This window comes from Leopardus geoffroyi, chromosome B2, assembly GCF_018350155.1.
Source record: "Leopardus geoffroyi isolate Oge1 chromosome B2, O.geoffroyi_Oge1_pat1.0, whole genome shotgun sequence".
NCBI lineage: Eukaryota > Metazoa > Chordata > Mammalia > Carnivora > Felidae > Leopardus > Leopardus geoffroyi.
Window position 1 is genome coordinate 71810694 of NC_059332.1, and position 15119 is coordinate 71825812.

General features: G+C 42.1%; 1 protein-coding gene and 1 long non-coding RNA gene across 2 annotated transcripts in view; one reads left to right on the forward strand and one right to left on the reverse strand.

Annotated features, from left to right (window-relative positions):
- Positions 1-5924: 5924 nt before the first annotated feature.
- LOC123608647 lies at positions 5925-6541 on the reverse strand. Its single transcript, XR_006717358.1, has 2 exons — positions 6349-6541; positions 5925-6207 (listed from the first exon to the last, which is right to left on the reverse strand). It is a non-coding gene; the product is annotated as an uncharacterized LOC123608647 (long non-coding RNA).
- The window catches only part of SH3BGRL2 (SH3 domain binding glutamate rich protein like 2), a gene marked incomplete at its 5' end in the record, with an annotated part of 57701 nt that continues 49123 nt past the window's right edge, over positions 6542-15119 (forward strand). Inside the window, one exon of the mRNA XM_045500923.1 lies at positions 6542-6985. Within this exon, the coding sequence (XP_045356879.1) occupies positions 6542-6985 (444 nt within the window). The remainder of the gene's footprint in view (positions 6986-15119) is intronic.

The window sequence follows — 15119 nt, forward strand, 5'->3', positions numbered from 1 at the left end:
ACAGACATGAAACAGAAATATTTATGAAATTTATGTGCTTTATGCAAATGAAGGCCATTCTCTGATTTACTTTATGTGATTAGTAGTAGCTAATAATCATTGAGTCCTAACTACGTTTATGGCACTGTGTAAAAAAGCACCTTACACGCATCTTCTCCATAAAGCCCCCAACAACAACGAGGAAGGTGGGGTGTCCCAGGCTAAGTGAATTGCCTAAGGAAGGTCATACATCTGTGACATTAATTCAGGTCTGGCTCAGAGACCTGTCCCTTAACCACTCTGACCTACCCCTGCCCTCTAGCTTATAACCTCCTCTCCCACAAATCCTTCACCCATCAGCAGCCAAATGTGCCAACTCAGCTCTCAGAGGAACAACTGCCTGGAGCCGGGCAGGGATTTGTGACAGGCATGGTGTAGTGACTGGAGTGCCTCAAGTTAAATCCTTGGGGAGCTGGATAGTATTGGATTAAATGCTGTTAAAAACAGGACAGCTTTGACAGAACAGAAATATCAATCAGATTCAATTCCACTCTAAAAATACATTCTGGACAGTTGAGACTCCAGACTGTTTAGAAGAGCTCTTTAATCTGTAGATAAACCTTACTGAAGAATGTCCCTGATTCCCCTTCAAGTTTCTGTCCTTGCTTGTCCCCTCTCATCAGTCCCCAACTTCCAATTAGAAAAGACGATACCCTGGTTTCTATTGGCTCATCAGTCCTCAAGCTGCTGCAGTCTGGCTAATGCTTCCATTTTTCCACTGGCAGTGCTCTCGCAAAGGTCAGCAATAATAACAAATGATTATTATAATAACACCTAGTGCTTCCTGTGGATTTATTGGGCACCAAACACTGGGCTCAAGGTTTTATTTACATTGGAGGGAGAAACCTGGAGAACAGGAGGATTGCACAGGTCTTGGGGAGATTTTGGCTTAGTTAACTCAGTTTTTTAAAAATTAACTTGACATGGAAATATCAGAATACTTCAGACAAAAATCCAGTTTTGAGATGTGCTGTGCTGTTTGCTACAATCCGTATGATGATCTTTTGCACTTGGACCCTCATCAGGCAAATTATTATTATTATCTTGATGTTTTTATTTTTGAGAGAGAGAGAGAGAGAGAACGAGTGGGGGGAGAGGCAGAGAGAGAGGGAGACACAGAACCTGAAGCAGGCTCCAGGCTCCGAGCTGTCAGCACAGAGCCTGAGGCGGGGCTTGAACTCCTGAACTGTGACATCATGACCTGAGCCAAAGTCAGATGCTTCACCGATTGATTCCCCCAAGCGCCCCTCAGGCAAGTGATTTACTGTCCATTCTTTACATGGATATTCTGGTTAGGATTTACAGTAGTCAGGAAAAGACCCCTCCACTTAAACTAGCTCAAGATAAAAGATGGAGGTTATAAAACAGCAATCCAAGGGCAGGAACTGTGGTACACCTGGATTCATGGAAGCTGAGACTAGAAGACAGCGGCCAGCTCTTCATTAGTGTTTCTACTTTTCATTCCACAGGGGCTCCATTCTCCTGTTACAGACCAACTGCCTCTTATACTTCATTCTGTTCCCTCATTCCTTAACTTGCTCAAAGCTCCTTATCCCCACTCCACCCCCTTGCAGCATTTGCCTTTATGTTCCTACTACCAATTGCCTTAGTCTTTTGATTTTCCAACTGTAAATTCCTGGAAAATCTCCATTATGTATTTCCAAGCCTGGTCACATATGTCATAAATTACTTTCAAGCTGCAATATAGGTCACACTGAGGGAAGTACACAGATATGGTCCAACATCAGTAACCAGGTAGAGTGGGAATACCCTTCAAACAGATACCATAGGCCATCATTTGGAGAATATCCTAAGCATAATTAACCTTCATAAAAATATTGAATAAAAGCCATTACTTATGCTTATTTTATAGACATGAAAATTGAAGCTTAGAGAGGTACAAAATAATTTGTCCAAGAAATTAAGTGGCAAAGCTGAAATGTGAACACAGGCTGCCCAGCTAACAAACTCAAAGCCTCTATTTTTATTTTCTTTCTTGACTTTCAGGCTGAGTAACATTCTTGCTATTCTCTACTTCCTTAAACTTAGAACTCTGCTGTTAGGTTTACTGTATTCTTTCAGTTTTGTGTTTTTCTGATGGCTCCTCCACTCCCTTTAATTCCTTGTTCTCCTTCCAGTTCTTACATGTAGGAGTTCTCCAAAGGACTCTTCATGGCTCCTTCTTGTTTCTTTCTGTACGTGCTTTTTAGGCAAATTCATAGGTTTTTACAGATTTGAATACACTTAGACGCTATGGTTTCCTCAACTGGGGTTCTTAGACACACATGTCCCCCACCCCACCCAAGAGACTTGTGGATAGCATTTAGGGAGTTCATGAACTTGAATGAGAAAAAAAATAACATCTTTATATTTTCACCAGACTCCAACAGAAATTTACTAATCCCCTCAATTATGAATGTATCAACAAACCACTGTAATAGTAGCAAACATCTGTGACTTTGTTACCAACAGAAATCATAGGTATTTTAATATTTTCCAACTGTTGCAAATATCTTAAAATTTTATTTCTTCTCATTATACTTCAAAATCACAGTGGCTCACCTCACACCTATCAGAATGGTTAAAATAAAAAACACAAGAAACAACGTGTTGGTAAGGATGTGGAGAAAAAGGAACCCTTTTGCACTGTTGGTGGGAATGCCACTGGTGTTTCCAAGCTGTGGAAAACACTATGAAGGTTCCTCAAAAAGTTAAAAGTAGAACTACTCTATGATCCAGTAATCACGCTCCTTGGTATTTACCCCAAAAATACAAAAACACTAATTCAAAGGCATGTGCAACCCTATGTTTATAGCAGTGTTATTTACAATAGCCAGGTATGGAAGCGGCCCAAGTGTCCATTGACAGATGAATTGATAAAGATGTGGTATATACACACGATGGAATATTATTTAACCATAAAAAGAAAGAAATCTTGCCATTTGCAATGACATGGATGGAGCTAGAGAGTATAATGCTAAGTGAAATGTCAGAGAAAGACAAATACCATATGATTTCACTCATATATGAAACTTAAGAAACGAAACAAACGAGCCAGGGGAAAAAGAGGAAAGAGAGAAAGAGAAAGAGAGAGAGAGAGAGAGACAATCCAAGAAACAGACCCTTAACTATTGACAACAAACTGATGCTTACCAGAGGGGAGGTGGGTGGGGGAGATGGGTGAAACAGGTGATAGGGATTAAGGAGTGCACTTGTTATGAGGAGCACTGGGTGATGTATGGAAGTGTTGAATCACTATATTGTACACCTGAAACTAATACAGCACCGTATGTTAAAACAAATTAGTTAAACTGAAATAAATTCAAAAAATAACAAAAATACTGCACTCCTTTATTTTGATCTGTTTTTGTGATATCACTAATCCTGTCCCCTTTATTTTCTGTATTTAGAAACTTATTTTTTTGAGAAAGGGTTCATAGATTTTGCCAGACTACTAAAGGTTAAAAACTCCTGTTTTAAAACACTCTAGGCTGTTAACAAACCTTATTACGGTGATAATTTCACAATGTAAATGTATGTCAAATCATCACGTTGTACACCTTGAATTTACACAACATTATATGTCAATAAAGCGAAGAAAAAAACCCACGCTAGCCAGATGTCCTATCATGACTTACAAACAGGTTCAAGTCTTAGGCAATGCAGAGGCAGCTTCCTTAAAGCCTAATGACCTACTCAGTTTTCTGAGTTCTGTCTTTAAGCTTTGGCTGCCTGCTTTATCTGCAGACTTTACTTGTCAGATGGGCACCTAATCCTCCCTGTGGTATGATACCCTTGTGTTGATCTTGGGCCTCTAGTTTATATCCCAGATTGCTTTCTACTCTCACTCATTCTTACATTTTGTTTACTAACTCCAGGTCTCAACTCCACACTAGCTGTTGTGGCTCCCTGGACTGCTAACACTTTGTCCTGCATATAAACTTTTTCACCAGTGTGGAATAAACCAGAACTATTACCAGAGTAATCTTGAAGTATAGCTCTGATCATATCCTTTCCTTCCTCTGAATGCTTACAAGTTCAGTATAAACTTCTCAGTGAGGGTAATTTTGATTGCCCCAAACTGAAACCTATTTGAGGTGGCTTAAGTAAGATGAGAAATATATGATATGGATACAGGGATATTATGCAGACATTATGAGTAGGGGTATAGGAACAAGTTGAGCCATAAACAAGGACTGGCAAACTTTTTCTGTAAAGGGCCAAATAGTAAATGTATTAGGCTTTGCAGGCCATATGGTTTCTGTCACTGTGGCATAGGCAATATGAAAAGAAATGAGTTCCAATAAAACTTTATTTATAAAACACACAATTTGCCACACAGCTCATAATTTTAGGACCCCTGGACTAAAACATTATCAGGACTCGCTGAAACTCATTTCCATCACTATCCACAAGTCTGCTTTGTTCTCTTCCTACTGACTAGCTTCTTCAGCTTCTCTGGTTCCCATGTTAGAACGTGGCTTCTGAAAGCTCTGAGCTTCTGTGTCACAAGTTAAAGTTTAAGCCCTCTCTTTCTTTGCCAGTGCTAATTCCAAGTCCTTAGGGTAGGGATATTGTCTGGCCTAGTTTGGGGCCTACACCAATTAGCTGTGGCCAGCGGTCTGGGTCTTGCTGTCTGAACAGGGCTTTGGGAGCCACCCCTACAATGTCTTAGGTCAGAGCTGAGGGACAGGTTTCAGAAGAGCAAGGAGCTGGGAAGACAACCCAGTGAGAGCCTTCTGTTGCATTCATTCAAACCTACATTTTCAACATTATCCCTACTAGACCTCTCCTATCCCTTTCTGAAGTACAACCAACTCCTTGTCGATCTCATAAATTCTGCATATTCTCACCCTGCATTCCCCCTATCTGCCAGTAGATATTCTTCTACTCGTCTTCAAAGTCTCTTACAAAAAGCCACCCTTTCCTTTAAATCCACACAACAATCTATTGGTCTTGTTCTGCTGCTATTTCTGTACCTTTTTGCTTTGCAGACAATAGGTGCTCTGCTGGGGAAATGACTTATTTAACTTTTCATCCACTTTGGTACCTTTCAGAGAATAGCCTCTGAGTTCCTATTGGTTGAGTTTAATTATACCTTCAAAGCTGAATAATTCCAAACTAAAGAAAATGTTGACTTTCAAGAGTGGCAGTTATACAGGAAACATAGTATCTACTTTTAAGGAAATTATTTAAAAACTTAAAAGTATCCATTTCCAAATTTTTGGTAGCTAAAGTACATATGCAGAGAGATATTAATTACAGCAAAACTTACATTGAATGTTATTGTATACTAAGAAGAAATAAAGTCCCATTAGAATTGTATCATCTGTTAATGTACTAAATTAAAAAGGAATACTGTAGGGGCACCTGGGTGGCTCAGAGCTTTAAGCTCAGATTTCAGCTCAGGTCATGATCTTGTGGTCCCTGAGTTCCAGCCCCGTGTTGGGCTCTGTGCTGACAGCTGAGAGCCTGGAGCCTGCTTCAGATTCTGTCTCTCTCTCTCCGAACCTCCTTCGCTTGCACTCTCTCTCTCAAAAATAAATAAATATTAAAAAAAATATTACAGAAATAACTTAAGAGAATAGGAAAGGTTATAAACTTGAAATATTAAAAACTGCTCTAAAACGCGAATGCTCCAAAATGATTAGTACTCGTGCCAGAAATTTACCAAAGAGCCAGAGATCTCATCATCTAATTTCTTTCTTTCTAGAACTATTAATTAACATTGTTCCCAGAACTGTGCTAAAATCCCCTGCTGAAAGGAATAAAGTAAATACAGTAACTGCAGGGAAAACTGGTTCACATCCACGAAACGGTTGCAAGGCTTGCGCTTTTCTGAAACAGAAAACACTTGTTAAATAACTATTCCTAAACTATCAGCAAACTACATAAAAGCTTTTTATTTAACACCATCCTCCTGGGAGACTGCGTTGGAATGTGCAGCGGGTCTGAAAAAGGCACAGATTTGGCTCAATTGTAAATATTAGGTGCAAAGTGGCGAAGCCATTGTGCAGAGTAGGGGGTGGGGAGGGTGGGGTCCTGATTCCCAATGTTGATAGAAGGACTCCAATTTCGCTTGGTATTCATTTTTCTGCTACAATTACAGTTTTGCTAAGAAAAATAAAATATCAGTTGTGCTCTCATCAGGCTTCTAATTTGCAGTGCCTACAGAAAAATAAAACGTCTCATCTAGCTAAAAGAATCACCTTTCCGCAATCTCCAGAGCCTCGGGGAAAACGGAGGAGCGCCCAGCCCCACCCCACCGCCCCCACCGCGGCCACCTCCTGAAAGCCCAGCCCGTTCCACCCGCCGCCGCAGGTCGTCTGGGCTTGCCCAGCGCGCTAGCCGCCCTAAGACCGTGGGTCTCCGCGGCTCGAACCAGTCTGTCGGGCGGTTCTGCGTGGGGATGCTCCAAATCACTAAACCACAACACAGAACCCAAGCTTGGACTCTGAACCAAGCCCTTTTGCCTAGTTTTCTCTTTCCCCGTTTCACCAGAATCCTCACCACCCCTCGTCACAGCCTCGTCACAGCCTCGCCCCAGCCTCGGGGTCCTCTGCAGCCACCTGCGCGTGTACGCTATTGTCACGCAGTAAGGAGGGGCTGCGAGGCGCTCAGCCCACCAGGCACTCCAGGGAGGGACCGAAACTACAACTCCCATCACGCCCCACAGCCTGTTCCCTCCTCCTGCTTCCCTCCCCCCTCCTCCCTCGGCCAGCGGCCGAGAGGCTCTGGGCTTTTATCTGCGGACCGGAGGGAGGGAGTCAGGTCCCCGCGATCTTCCCCGACCCGAGGGATCTGCCCGGCGGCGGCGGCGGCTCTTAGCCGGGTTTTGCCTCCGCGTCCCCGCCAGCCCCGAACCCGCGGGGGCAGACGGTCCGTCCGCGCGTGCGAGAGGATGGTGATCCGCGTGTTCATTGCCTCCTCCTCGGGTTTCGTGGCGGTGAGCACCGTGGGGACTGGCAGAGGGCGGGGGTCGGGTCTGGGGGGCTCTTGGGCGCAGAGCGCGGGTCCTGCGGGAGGTGCGCGGCGCACGCCCCTGCGCGTCTCGGTGCGCTGCGCGTCTGAACGCGGGAGCCCGCGCCGGGCAGGTGATCCATCACACTTGCACAACAATGAAAAGGGCGGGGAGCAAAGGTGGGTGGGGGACCCCAGCTCGCCCACAGGCCCACTCAACTCGGGCTGAGAGGGAGACAGCTCAGCGGGGAAAATGGAGTCTGCGGGAAACCCCCAGCTCCAGTCGTGTGATTTGGGAATTTGGGGAAGGGGTACTCTGAGAGCTTCGGGGGTCCCGCTTCCCTTCGTGTTAGTTCTTCCCGATGTGGGACCTTCGGCCTGGTTATATTTTATATAACCAGCTTTTATGTAGGCTGCTTGGTTTGCTAACCTAGCTCCTGAATGAAACAAGTTTAGGTAGTAATTGCTCTTCACCCTCCCTTCCTTTCCACCCAGTTCATTAGTTTAAACCTGCGCAAAGAGAAACTGTAAACTAGGTTTGTCCTGTCGTGCCAGGGTTTTCTTACTTGTTTTGTCTTTTTTTTTTTTTTCCTTAGGATGCTATGAATATTTTCTTTATGTAAATGTGTGTGCTTGGTTTCTTTCCCCTTTGTAGTGCAGTGGTCAATTTCATCTTGGGGATGTATAAAGTGTGGTTTCTCTAATTGTTTTAAGTTGTGTTTGGTCGATATTTTGGCTTTTTAATTTTTTAGGAATAAGTTTTTGGGAAGAAGAGAAAAATAGCTAGATGTAAGACTGTAAAGAAAAAATGCAGTAGTATACTTGATAGAGCTCACTGGGTAATAACACATGTAGCAGGATGTTTTACATGATTATTAAAACTTGGTTTCCTTAGTAAGAGTTAAGCTGTTACGAGGTTCCTTGGTGAGATATATAATCAAAAACATCAAAACTGCAATATTGGTTGCTTAAAATTTGGTCAGTTGTCTGCCCAGCAACAACCAGATTGTCCCAAAATTTGTTTCTGAAGCAGGTGGGATGGAGGATGGAATAAAATATTGTTTGTAAATCCTTATAAACGACGGAGACTTTTTATTTAAAAAGAAAGCAACACTGTAGTACCAAAAAAGACCCCTTTTCATTAGGAATAGATGGGAAACTCCAACTTATCTTTACATGCAGGCATGTGGTGGTCCCCATACTCCTGATAGTTTTGGTATTTCTAGTTATTTGTGGTTGCTTAGTCATTCCTGTCTTTTACAGATTTCTCTACTGAACTATACACTTCATGTGTTTGGAAACCCATATTGTTTTGTGCATAGATTTTGTTTTTCAAATGCACTTCTTCATAAGAATGCTATAGACTTTTTGGTTTCACCACCAACTAGCATGCTCAGTAATTGTTCCAGTAGCATTTTTTGATTATGGAAATGCTGATCTATAGTATTAAGAAGCCTACGTTAGTTTGGACAAGTCAAAGTCAAAACTTCAGGCAGTTACTTGGCTTAGCCTATCAGCAGGTAATATACAAGATAGCTCTGGAATTTTGCATCTCTGTTTCCTCAAATCCATTAACATTTATTGCCTGCCTGCTATGCCGTTTTTTAATTTTATATTTACTGTTATGTGTTTTGTCCATGAAGCTAGATTTAAGATACCTAAGTTTTAATGCAAAATCTGGCTGGTGGTGTAAGCTTGGATAAGGTGCTTCATCTCTTCCTGAGTTAGAATGAAGGATGGTGATGAATTGCTCAGAATTACATTCTAGCTTTAAACTGCTTTGACTTCATCAGTTGGGTAAATGTGGATAAACCCTTGTAACAGTGTCTTTTATTTTAAATGCACTTTAAATGCCTCAAAGTGAGTTTATTCTTGTTGTTTTCCCTTTTTTAATTTTTAATGTAATGTGTTGTCAAATTGGCTAACAGTGTGTAAAGTGTGCTCTTAGTTTTTGGGGTAGATTCCCGTGGTTCATCGCTGATGTACAACACCCAGAGCTCATCTCAACAAGTGCCCTCCTCAATGCCCGTCACCCATTTTCCCCTCCCCCCACCCCAAAGTGAGTCTATTCTTTTCCTTTGGTGTTCTACTGGGATGTCTCAGGTCCCCTCACTGCCCCGCCTAGTAGTATGTGTTCTGACATGATTTGATTTGAGCTAAAAGACATAATCTGTTATATATACAGCCCATAAACAGTAATTCTCTATCTCAATGGACCTAACTTTTTTAGGTCTCAGACGATCCTTAGTCATTGAATAATTCCCAATTATAATATCATCTCCTATATTAATACAACTTTTTTGTAATTATGTAATATTTATACTTTTGGTGATGATAAGTTTATGCTTCTATGCAAGAATAATGATTTCTAAGAGATAATGAAATTGTTTAGGTTAACTATTGGCCTGGGGAGGCTAATAGGGCTTATGGTATTAAGCTATATTAAGCTTTGATGGCATAGCCGTAATGTTTTCCTTCCAGCAGTGTTATGTTGACCATTGGCCCTGTTTATTTGGTGACCAACTGTGACTAGCAAGTGCATGGGAGAACAAATAATTTGACTTCCAAGTCAGTTTAGTTCTAGCTGAAGTTTATTAAACCACAAGGAAGGAATGTAACTAGAAGTTGACTTTGCTAAGTGGGTTCCTGTTATTTCCAAAAAGGTTCTCTGCCCCAATCAGCAATAGATTTAAACAATCTATTTAGAAAATATCCTCATCTTGTTCTGACTTCTCTGAATTCTCCAGCGTCAACACATAACAGTGGTATTTGTAATAATTAACACCAAGGGGTGGTTGCCCTTTTATCCTCCCCAGCTCCAGGTAAAACATGCTTTTTCTAGGAAATAAAAGAGAAGCCACATTATTATGCCATGAATATCTAAAAATCAGATTTCATATGCAGGTGATAACGTTGCTGTCATTCATATTGTTGTGAAGGGCATTTAATTAGTCCTAAGAAAACAGTATATTCTAAAAGTGCCATTTTAAAATTTAATTTATTCTGGTTGTGTACCCAAAAGGTGGGGGTGGGGGGAGTCCTGGTAACTTTATTCAGGAAATACATTGATATGGCTTTTTAATTTAAAAATACTGGCATCAGTCAATTATTTCATTCATTCATTCATTCATTATTTTATTCATTCAACAAGTATTTTCTAAGGGTCTGCTCCTTGCCTCTCTCTGTCCTTGGTCTTGTGGGCAATTGGAAGAGAATAGAGGATGTAGTCTTTGTTCTCAAGGAATTTAGGTGGGGACTGGGTGGGGAGATAAGATAGGATAGCTAAAACCACCAGTAATAAAGTACAGCCCAAGGACACTTGCCTCTTTCAGAACACATTATCAGAGATAGAAATAATATAGGGGCTAAGGGATACATTGCAGGATGTCAGATAAGGAGGAAATGTGCCAGAAATCATAAAATATGCATGTGGGAGCCTTAGGCAGATGGCAGGGAGAGGAATTGAGTTAGATTTGGAGCCAGGGAGAGAGTGCAGGGTCCACCTTGTTCAGGCTGGAAAGGGAGGAGCTTTTGGTAGAAGAAGGCAGACAGCAGATGTCCCTGTGGACTTCTTTTGAGGACAGGGTAGACTTTAAGTTCCTGCAGGAAGCCCTTGATAACAAACTCTGTAGTGCTCGGCATCTCAGAGACGTCTTCAGTATCTGCAGCTTGCGTGTTGTCCCACGTCTTTTGTCCCCAGGTAACAAGGGGCTCTCTGGCAAGGAGGGACCTCTGGTATGTGATTTTTAATTTTTTTTTTTTAACATGTATTCATTTTTGAGACAGAGAGAGACAGCGCATGAATGGGGGAGGGTCAGAGAGAGGGAGACACAAAATCTGAAACAGGCTCCAGGCTCTGAGCTGTCAGCACAGAGCCCGATGTGGGGCTGGAACTCACGGGCTGCGAGATCATGACCTGAGCTGAAGTCGGCCGCTTAACAGACTGAGCCACCCAGGCGCCCCTGGTATGTGATTTAAAAAAAATCTTTACCCCTCTGCTTGTCTTGAGTAAAATGTCTCTAAAAAAAGAAATAAAATCTTTCACTCTTCGTTAAAGTTTCTGGGCTCAGTTGTTAGAGCTGGAAGAAAACCTAAAGGAATTTTCTAGTGAAGTCCAACCACCTAAAATCACAGAGAAGGAAATTTGGGCTTGGAAATTCAGTGGCTTATCCTGAGGTCATTTGTGTCACTCAATGCAGATCCAAGGGTTAAACGGAAACTAGGTCTCCTGACTCCTGAATGTATTCATTCTTGTGTTCATTCAGCAATGCATTCATTGATGCATCCATTGACCCTTGAATTCATCCAATAGTCATTGAAAACTTACCAAGTACCAGGCTCTGTGTAAGGTGCTATTAGGTGCTAGGTGTATGTGAAGTCAGAAGAACAGACTTAAACTCTGGCCTTAGGGCACAAGTCAATGCTCACTTTTCAGCCTCTTAGAGCCTTGGGATGCAAACCATTTAAACAAGGAGATTAATGTGGGCTTGGGCAGTGTTTCTGAGAGGCTGGGTGAAATGAACAGTATATGCATGGATGTTGGAGAGGGACCATCACTGGGAGCAAAAGATATAAAGAAATTGGAAACAAAGTTGGAAAATACAGCGCTTTGCCCAGGGCTGCCACTATATTTTCAAGTAGGATTGAGAGTGGCGGTGGGGAACACATAGAAACTATGCTCAGAGTTGTTTTGATCTTTGCAGCTGTAGAAGGCATACCCTTTGGTTTGCATGACTTAACAACTTTTAAGCATGCAGTAGGCAGTGAAGCACTGAATGTATTCAGTGAAGCTTTACTGTGAGGAGGCCCCGCAAAGGAGTTCCAAGCAGTTAAAGTCAGGATATGACCATGTAGAACAGCCTAAGACTGGGCAGTAATTCCTAAGTGATTCTAATACAGAAGAAGCTAGTGAGGGTAGGCCTGGGCTCATTAGCCTCTTTAACTCGTTGAATCCTCAGAGTCACAGGGCAAGGTAGTTATTTATTCTCATTTTACAGGTGAAGAAGCTGAAGTTAAATGCCCTGATGAGATCATACACAGTAGATGGTGGGATCCTGAGTTGAACTCCCACCTGACAGGCGGTTCTGAAGTTTCCAGAGCAGTTCTCCTGTGTGGGCACTGTGGCACCCTGGGGCAATGAGAGTACCAGGGATGCCTGACATCCTACAGTGGACTGGATAGTCTCCCATAAGAACTGCCCATGCAAAATGCCAGGGGTATCCTTGATGAGAAAATAGTGCCAAAGAGCATTGGTGAGTGAGGGTGTGGAGTGAGGTTAGGGAGGTGGGAGCATATGAGAAATGACCAGGAGAAGCAGGAATGAGTTGGGGGAGCAAGGACAAGGATGTGATTTAAGGGAAGGTCAGGCTGGGAAGGCAAGTGCGTTAATATCCTAAGGGCTGCCATTAACAAAGTATCAAAATCAAGGATTTAAACAACAGAAATTTGTCTCCCAGTTCTGGAAGCTAGATCAGGGTATGGGCAGGGGTGCCTCCTTGTTAGGGCTGTGAGGGAAACTGCCCCATGCTTCTCTCCTAACTTCTCATGGTTAGGAGAACTTCTCTCTGACATTCTTTGGCTTGTAGATGTATCTTTTTGGTATCTGCCTTCACATGGTCTCCGTGTGTGTGTGTGTGTGTGTGTGTGTGTGTGTGTGTGTGTGTGTGTGTGTGTCATGATGTACAACTTTCTCCTTTTTATAAGGACACGTTCATATTGAATAGAGCCTGCCCTAATGACTTCATCTTTATTGATCATCTGCAAAGGTCCTGTTTCCAAATAAAGTTACATTCACAGGCACCGGTGGTTAGGATTTCAACATTTTTCAGGGAACACAATTCAACCCATAACAGCATGGAATATGAGTGTTGAAATAGACTAATTAATGGAATTTTCTCCCTTTAATTGGAAAGACTGAAGGCAAATTTCTTGAATCTTCATGTTAGCAGCTGGATGTGGAATTGTATGGAATTGTAGTCATGTGTAAGGTCTCTTGCTAGAAAGGGAGATTTATCAATATCCCAGATGAAGACCTGACCTCAGGTTTTGTAGTACATTTTACTCTTTCTCAAATTTGATATTTTCCCATTCTACAATAATATTTTAAACTTGGAAATAGAAGTATAATCAAGGGCATGGACTTTTATGAAATTAGGGGCTTTTTATCCATTTGTATTGGAATACTTTCAGAAAACATTTCTATTTATTTGAGGAAATGAAATTTTGACAAATATTTATAATATGAAATTTGAGGTGGTTTCCATATTGTGGGAATTTAAGAACATTTGAGTCTTGTCTTTTGTGTGTTTTTCAGTTTTTTGGTCAAAAACAGAAAAGGAAAGGGGCACCTGTGTGCCTCAGTCAGTTAAGCATCTGACTTCGGCTCAGGTCATGATCTCTTGGTCTGTGGGTTCGAGCCCCATGTCTGGCTCTGTGCCAACAGCCCAGAGCCTGGATCCTGCTTCAGACTCTGTGTCTCCCTCTTTCTCTACCCCTCCCCTGCTCGTGCTCTCTCTCTTTCTCTCAAAAATAAATAAATAATTAAAAAATAAAAAATAAAAAAACAGGAAAGGAAAACAACTGTAGTGGGGGGGGGGGGGGATGCCAGTTCCATAAGAAGCAGTGTGAGATACCAAATTAAGAAATATTTCTTCTTTAGATGTTTTTCATGTTTAATTTATAAAAATGTTGAAATGAATCATGTTCCCCCCCAGTACAGTTAGAAATGGGTGACAGAATAGAAAAGGTCTAGATTCTTAGTGAATGTTTCATTTTTCCCAAAATAGAAATTAGCATGACTTATGGATCATTATATATGAAAGTTTAAAATACTTTGTTTTGAAATGCAGATTTAAAAAATGGGACCAATAAATTATTGCTTTAATTGCTGAATGTCCATTTTTTTAAAAAGTCACCCTCCAAACTCTAAACTTAAAAGGAGACCCAAATTTTCAGTAGGAGCTGCTTTAGTGGCTGCTACCTTGCTGCAGAGTGAGTTAGAAACGTGTTATTCTCATTTAAATTACATTCCTAGGTACATTATTTTTCTGTGATTAGCTTTGTTACACTGTTACAAAGAAAAAAGACCTAGCTTTCTAAATGAGAAATTTAGTGAAAACAACTTTTTTCCCTGTGAACTGGCAAACGCTTATTAATATTTGAGGGAGATTTTCCACTTCTAATCATATACAGTTGTCTTCTTTGGGTCCTCTTTTTAGTGGTAGTTTAAAAACATGTCATGGAACCTTTCTGTTGAGTGATTGTTTAGACCAGCAATGACCAGTACAGACCGTTGCCTGGCATGGAGGTGGCTAGGGCAGCTGCGAGAGGTGGCGCTTGGGGACTGGGAGCCTTGGAGCGGCTGTAACCCAGCTGTGTGGTCTGAGCCAGTGCAGCTTCCCTTCTGGCCTCTTTCAAAAATAGGCTTATCTGAGTTTTATCTGCCAGCACGGACTAATTGCTCAGGAACTATGGCAACTAAAAGTTAGTGTTGTTCTTTCTTTCATGTTTGATTAATTTTTCCAGACTCTGAACAATCAGCTGACCTAGGAAAAGCACCTTCTGGGCTCCTGACTGCTTTGCTGTAGGACTCGAAGCTCTGCTAGATGCTTGCTGCCAGATAGGGGTCCCCCTACCAACAAGCCCAGGTCCTTTTAGGCTGGTGCAGCCCCTGGAAACTAGAACTGGGTCTGGTTCCCTTTGTTACCCTTGACAGCTTATTCATTCCTAAAAGGTACTGAACTCTTTTGGGCTGGGTCAGTGCCTGGAACAACCCCAAAGGGGGTTTCCTGGAACTGACCCCTGAAACTAGAAGGGCAGGGCGCGATGTACATCAGGGTGTGTCTCTTGTTGTGGGACCCTTGTGGCTCTCTGCCAGCATTGCTTCAGCACTCCTGAAGCCGGAAATGGAATGCTGGCTGGGACTGAGGGCAGAGGGTTTTAGGTACTTCAGGACGTGCTTCTGTATCCTACCAGTGATGACTCAGATCTGGAATTGGCTTTTTGTCATGTTGGACCTAGTGGCTTTGGGAGTGGAGGGCTGAGAAGAAGAGAGACCCAATTAAGTGACTTGCTGACAGGTCAGTTCAATGGTGTTTGGTAAATGCAAATACAGTTAAAGT